Genomic DNA, 7,571 nt, shown 5'->3' on the forward strand with positions numbered 1-7,571 from the left:
ACCTTGGGGGTCTGAAGGAGCACCCAATGTGTCATCATACTGTCTTTTGTTTTCTGGCATTCCAAGAGGAACCTGGGCCTATCCTAGGTTCCCGCTCCCAGCGGTTGTTTAAAGTAAAGAAACGAGTGCTATTTTTTTCTATCACTTCCAAGTCCCAGCCTCATTTATAACAAGGAGGAAGGTGAAACACATATAAGGAGTTGAGGACACCACACAAGCTGCCCAGTGCCATCTGCTGCCGTCTGGAGATGATGTTGTGCTCTGCAAAGGGCACATTAGGGGTTCTACCTCATATGGAAGAAACCGCAGGATTGAGCTCAGTACTGCTTCATTTGCATCTGGAGGAAAGGGGCAGCAGGAAATCCCATTGCTGATAATGGCAGCCCCATCTCTGTATCCAGTGTGCACCCCCCCACCCCACCCCCCCACCCCTTCCCGGGGTGGCACCAGATCCCTGGCAAGGCCATAGCGTGGCCGATGCAACAAAGGTAGAGAAATTCAGCAGAAATTAACACACCCCGGCTCCCAGTTCATCTCGTGCAATGAGATGGGCTGGGTGCAGAAATAGGCTGAATTTCTGATTAGAAGCAATTCAGCACTGCAGGCCTGGTGGACTACTAAAACAACTTAACACAGCCCAGGCTTTGGATTTAGAACACTACATTTTATTGAAAAAATTGGAAGGCAGTGAAAAATGCACTAAACTACCTGTACTGGGGGTTAGTCCACTAACTACCTATTAGCTACGTATCTATGGGTGGGAGTGAAGTGCACTATCTACTTATTCAATACTACAACATGCATCACTCCTCTATACAGAGCCTCTCTTCCGGCATGAGCCCTTGGCAGCTCATGTCTGTGTGCCAGGACTGGTCTTCAGGGCTGCAAGCAGGAGTTCTTTGAGCTGATAGCGCAGCCTAATACAGTCCCGCATGGCCTCTCTGTGGGCATCTGGATCACGCGCCAGGTGCTGGAACAGGTTGGGTGGCTCAACCTTTTGAAGGTCTGGCGGCAAACTGATCTCCCCGGGAAGCCTCTGGTTGCCTACGACAAAGTGGTCGAGGCATTTCTTGTCCACGGAGCAGTGAAGATAGTCCAAGATGTCCACCATGCGCTGCAGGAAATCTGCCCTGCTCCAGCGTGACAGGGGGCCAGTGTTCAGGAGGTGCATGACAACAGTCTTCAAGGTGTAGGTGGAAAAGCTTGTGCCCATTGCGGTGCAGGTGAGGAGCTGCAGGCATCTGCAGTGCCAGCTGTCCTGTGGGGCCTGCCTGGCCACGTGCCTGAAGAAGTTGGCCTCAGCCACGGCATAGGTCTCACGCCAGGTTGTGCTCGGCATGAAGTGGGCTCCTGTGGACTGACTGCTGACAAAGACATCTGAGTCGCCTTGCTGCACTCCAAACAGCACCTCTACCACAAAGCTTTCCTTGCCCTTGCTCAACTGCATCTTGCAGGAGCGGCTGGAGGGCAGCAGTATTAAATGCCTGTGGTAGGACTGAGGCAAAAGCAACCAGTCTGCTCTCACCAATTGGTTCAGCCAGCGGGCAGTTTTCTCCACATCCAGGTAAGGTCCAGTGCAGAGGGTGTCTAGGAGGCTGGGCTCCTGCTTCCTGCTCAGTTCCTCCTTGGAGTGGTGCAGGAAGCACAGCATGCTGTTGTCGCCCAGCTGCCCCCTCGCGCAGGTGCACTCCAGTTCCACGCGGACACGGAAGTTCCTGCCCGGCGTTTTTACTCCAGTGTCCGGTTCCAAGTGGAAGGCGTGACCCGCAGGGGCACTCAGGGGTACAAACATGCAGTACACTGCACCCTCTGCACGGGGACTCCAGCCTTCAAAGGCACTGTCCACTCCAATGGCTTGTTGCAGGACTGGGTAGAAGTGATTGGAGCCGTGTCCAAAAGCATGCGCAAAGTCGTCCATCAGGAGAGTTACTGTTGCACAACCTCTGTCCAGGTCCAGGACAGGCCACTGCATGCGCTCCTCCAAAAGCATTGCAAGTTTGCTTGCAGAATCCCGCTCTTTGTCTTCACTTGTGTCAGATGTCTCTTTTTTGTTTCCAGCAGCACTGTTTTCCTGCACATCTGCATTGGTGTTTACATCTTCTTCAGTTGTGCCCTTACTGCATTTTTTTCCACCATGTCCGGCCTCACTGTTGTCTTCATTTGCATCAACACTGTCACCTCCTTCACCATTTCTGGCTTCAGTCTTGTCTTTGACAACATTCTCATCATTGTTTTCCTTGCCAGTATTTTCATCCTCTTTGCCGTCTTCTTCTCTATTTCCAATATCGTCTTTTTCCTCTGAGCTGGAGTTGCTGGCCATTGCCTCATTTCCGGCCTCCTTGTTGTCTTCCTCCGCACTGAAATCATCACTTCCTTCTCCAGCTTTTGCCTCCTCAGTGCCTTCTTTTGCTTCATTTCCAACATTGTCTTTGTCATTTGTGACAGCACTGCTGCCTTCCGTCTCATTTCCATCATTCTTCTTGTCTTCCTCTGCACTGAAATCATCACTTCCTTCTCCAGCTTTTGCCTCCTCAGTGCCTTCTTTTGCTTCATTTCCAACATTGTCTTTGTCACTTGTGACAGCACTGCTGCCTTCCGTCTCATTTCCATCATTCTTCTTGTCTTCCTCTGCACTGAAATCATCACTTCCTTCTCCAGCTTTTGCCTCCTCAGTGCCTTCTTTTGCTTCATTTCCAACATTGTCTTCTCCACTTGTGACAGCACTGCTGCCTTCCGTCTCATTTCCATCATTCTTCTTGTCTTCCTCCGCACTTCCATCATTGTTTCCTTTTCCAGCTTTTGCCTCCTCACAGCCATCTATTCCTTCATTTCCAACATTGTCTTCTCCAGTTGTGCCAGCATTGCTGCCATTTTCTTCGTCACCATCAGCATTGTTGTCTTCCCCCATACTTGCCAAGGTGATTTCTACTTCTTTCTTTGCCAGAGCATCGTTTTCTTCATTGTTTGAACTCTTGTCCATGTTGCTGCTGGAGGTCTTCTGCCGGCCGTTGCTCTGTGGCTCACAGCTCTTTTTCCGGAGGATAAAGCACAGCACCAAGAGCAGGACCAGGACTGCAGCAACAGCCCAGAACAGCCCTTGCTGCAAGGCAACCCAGAGCATGGCTACCCAGGAGCCACCACTCTGCTCCTGGCTTGCCTGCTCCAGCTCCTGCAGCTCCTGCAGCAGCCGAATCCTCTGCTGCTCCTGGTACTTGGCATGCAGCTCCATGCGCAGGCGCGTGTCCTCATCCAGCCCATCCCCAACCATCTGGGGGTACTGGATAAGGCTTTGCACAAGCCACACCAGGAATAGGATGGCTGCCATGGCTTACAGGTGGAGTGGGAAGACAGGATGAGGGGAGCCACTGGTGTGGATATGGGGATGGGAGACACTTAGGGAGGTGAGGGTAGGAACGAGAGGGAGCCAGGCAGCTGGCAGGCGCCAGCACCCAGCTGTGGCCACAGCTACAGCAGCAGCAGCCGCCGCCACCCTGTGCTGTGTCCAAGGAGCTCCTGCAAAGGGCTGGGCCCTGGTTGCAGGATGGCAAGCACTCTCTCAGTCGCCTGAGTTTGTGCTCCGGCTCTCATCCAGCACAGATTCTGGCTTGCGTGAGCACTCGACGCTCGCCCAGGCTGGACTGGGGCAGCACTGCGTTGCTGCTGCTGTGTCTGTGCACCCCGCATTGTGACATCCCTTGTGATGTCACAGACACCGGAGACAGCACAGCCAGGCCAGCCCTGCCCTTCGTCACCCCTTCAGCTCAGCCCCTCAGAATGGCCCCAGCAGCCAAAGCCCTGACACAGGCACAATGCACACCCAGCACTCTGGAACAGGCCTCCAGGCCTTCCCTTTACAAAACAGGACAAAGCCCTCACAGACCCTTGTCAAAAATAAAACTGGAGGATGACATCCAGGCATGCTTTGCTCCTGGACGTCCCCTGCAAGGACATGGGATTGGTTCCCTTGGTGCTGAGCCCTGTGCTTGCTGGGGCGCTCTTGGGGCCCTTGATACAATGCCTGGCATTTGATACAAGGCCTTGGGCTTGATACACGGCCCCGAGTTTGATACAAGGCCTCACATTTGATACCAGTCTCAGCGACCACACAGGCAAAGAGACATCTGAGCCAGCTCTTTTTGGAAGGCGTCTCTGCAGCACCAAAAACTTGATGCAAGTGGTACTCGCTCATTCAGAGCCTACAGGCACTGGTGGTACCAAGATAATTTGAAATTTCAGAAAAGGTGTGACCCAGTGGTTGCACCATCAAGACATGCTGTGATGGGACATGACCTTGGGGGAGGGAATTGAAGTCAGGAGAAAGATGAAACGTGTAAGGAGTTGAGGACACCACACAAGCTGCCTGGTGCCATCTGCTGCTGTCTGGAGATGATGTGAGCTCTGCAAATGGCAGGATATTTGGGGTTCTACCTTATATGGAAGAAACGGCAGGACTGAGCTCAGTGCAGCTGCATCTGCATCTGGAGGAAAGGTGCAGAAATGCCACTGTTGATAACAGCAGCCCCATCTCTGTATCCAGTGTGCCCACTCAGGTGGCACCAGATCCCTGGCAAGGCCATTGCGTGGCTGATGCAACAAAGGTAGAGAAATTCAGCAGAAATACAGTCCTTTTCATTTGCACCAGCATTGCGGTCATCTTCTTCATGTCCAGCATCATTGTGGTCTTTTTCCACATTCGCTTAATCAGTTCTTTTTCCACTATTTCTGTCCTCATTGCCTACTTCTCCTTCCATTTTCTACATCACTTTTTTTTTTTTTTTTTTTTTTTTTTTTTTTTTTTTTTTAATTTGATCCAGTATTGCTGCCTTCTTCTTCCTTTCTCTCCTCATTTTTGTCTCTCTATAGTTACTGTTTAGCTTCTCCAGCATAGGATCAGCTACATAGGAAGAAATTATATCAGGTTTGTTTTTTTCATTTTCACCCCTACTGAATCAAGTCTGAACTGTTTTGGAAGAACCTCTAGCAATGCCAACTTGCACGAGTTAATCAAGAGGAAGTGGTGACGATTTTTTTCACAACTAGGGCTGCAGAAAGCTTTGATTTTGGTGGTCTTTATGAATGTAGAATCCTCTTCTGAAACAGTTTGCTCCTGTGGCCCAAAGTCAAGGGGAGATGGAGCTTTAACAAATTAGCTTCTTCTGAAAAAGAATCTGGTCCTCAGATTGAAAAGAGGAAGGGTGAACAAAACAATGGCCATAATCCCAAATCAGAAGCCAAATTTTAAAGCAGAACTTTTCATCTTCCTATTAGCTTCCCCTTTTAAAAATTGATAAGCCTCACCGGGGCATTGCTTTACTTGATACACCATTCCTTGCATTGCAACTATCTCAGGGAATGCAATGCATTCTAAAAGGGAGCTTTGGAAAAGTTAGGGCAATTTGCAACGTGACAGACTCTAGAAGACAACAGTTGTGCACAGATAGGATACTATAGAGATCAGCTTGGACACTTGAGCTATAGAAGCTCTTTAGGAATGTAAAGTAATGTGCTGTTTTCCACAGTTTTTGCAACGACTTGTGAGATACTTCATTAAACTAAGAAGTGTACATGCTACTTCGTATTTAAACAGATGCTGCCCTATTACTTTGCTGTTAGCACTGGTACTTCTCTTTCTTCAGGTAAGTGCTGATGAGCATTGGGTATATGAAATGGTACAAACCTTACTTCTTTTCTTGTTTGGTTTCATTAATACCAATAAACCAACTTGACAGCCAAATAAAATACTCATCACCTTTGCTTTGCCCCTTGTTGTCTAGAATCTATAAATTAAATGGCTGTAAGTATCCTAACAGCCTTGAAACCCCATATCAGCATTTATAATACCAAGGTGATACCAGGATAATGTTTTGGCAGAGGAACAGCTTTTCCTCTGTGTTCTATTAACTGTCTGTTACTAAAAAACATGGAAAATAATTGTTTATCAGTTCTGTTTCAGTCTGTGATGGAGCACCTATATATCACATATGTGATGGCAAAGAATGCCAACTATGTAAAAAGTTACACTTATAAGCACATAATTCTTCTCACTTCCACTCTCTTCATCCCACCATCACTCAAAGATTCACCACAATGTTCATGAAAATGAAAATATCCAGAGTATGTAGGTCAGCAACTGTATGAACACAGAGATGTGTTCTCTTTAGAACACCTGTACAGTAAGGTCATCAGAGATTACCATAATTGCATCATTGAATGTCATAATGAACTTTTAGATTCGTATTTATATCAAGATTCATTATTTCCTCCAACTCAGCCCAAGAATTACTGACTACTCCATGGAGGGTAACAGCATCAGTAGCCTGACTGCACCGCCTTTTTCTTTGCATTTTTCTGTGATACTAGTGAAGAAATACTCAACAAATTATTCCAAAGGCATTTATTTCTTTCTTGTACATGCATTAAAAATAAAATCTTACAAAAATATGGAATCACATACTGAAATATATCATCTTAATTCATACATAAAGCATTTTTTAATGTAAGCTAGAAAAATAGAAATTTCACTTTGGACCCATATAATATTCCTGCAGTATTCCTAAAAATGATGTTAAAATAAATATTTTTTCCTTAAAAAGGGAAAAGTGCACATTGGTTCACCAGACTAACAAAAGTACTTCAGTGCAAATTCCTAAAATAGGCATTCAGATTACATTTCCTTTCACACATGATTTCAAAACAGGTTTTTCATATTCTGAAACTGAAATGAACAGAATCAGTTGAAAAGAAAGTTAAATGAACTATTGCCTCTGTCTTGGAATTTAGTTTTCAGCGAGGTCATAATAAACTCTTCTTGGAACTCTTCTTTACTCAAAGTTAGGCAAAATTTGCTAGAGTTGATGTAAAATATTCTTTACATTTTACCTGACATACTTCAAATACATTCAAGTTTTATCAAGCATTTTGGTCACTTGCTGTAGGTGTCTGTGAATTGGGGTCAGAGTTGGAATTTACAGAAGTAAACATTCATTCTGTTCAAAATCCTGTCAATTATTAAATTAAAAAACTTCTCTAGCAAAGAGTCATATATTACTCGCAGTTTGATACACAGTTATTTAAGTTAAGAACATCAGACTGCATATGACACAAATCTCTTCAGGGTCTCATTAGCATCCACTTTCCACATGTTTCATGTAGACTCAGGCTGACATTTCGGTTGAAGCTCACACCATGGAAAGTGTCACTTAGATCAATAAAAAAAGGTTCATAAGGTCTTTTTTTTAACCTGAAGAATTACATAAGTTTTGATTTAGTTCTTAAAACAAAATGCACGTTATTTTATACATGTTTGTAAGGCTTCAATCCTTTAGAATAAAAGAAGTAAAATAAAAAATACAATGTCTCCATCTGCCCCTCTGAAACACACAACCTACCCGAAGCTTTAGCACTTAAGGGTCAGACTGTCCACACAACCTGAGCTAGGTGACACCTTCTGTAAAACAGGTCAGTGTTGGACAAAAATTGTGTAAATCAAACTCAGTTTAATAATTTTAAAAAATATGAATGTCCTAAAAAGAGTCAACATTGGAGGTTTTTTCCATTTTGGTTGATTTTAT

The 7,571-nt window shown here is 45.7% G+C and overlaps 1 protein-coding gene across 1 annotated transcript; it reads right to left on the reverse strand.

Moving 5' to 3' along the window:
* Positions 1-850: 850 nt before the first annotated feature.
* Positions 851-3,325, reverse strand: LOC136375061 (uncharacterized). Its single transcript, XM_066340421.1, has one exon. It carries the CDS (start codon positions 3,323-3,325, stop codon positions 851-853), a length of 2,475 nt encoding a protein of 824 aa, XP_066196518.1.
* Positions 3,326-7,571: the final 4,246 nt, after the last annotated feature.

Source organism: Sylvia atricapilla, chromosome 2 (genome assembly GCF_009819655.1).
Source record: "Sylvia atricapilla isolate bSylAtr1 chromosome 2, bSylAtr1.pri, whole genome shotgun sequence".
NCBI classification, from domain to species: domain Eukaryota; kingdom Metazoa; phylum Chordata; class Aves; order Passeriformes; family Sylviidae; genus Sylvia; species Sylvia atricapilla.

Coding starts and splice junctions, on each gene's coding strand:
- LOC136375061 (XM_066340421.1), bottom strand. CDS start 3,325: ATGGCAGCCATCCTATTCCTGGTGTGGCTTGTGCAAAGCCTTATCCAG.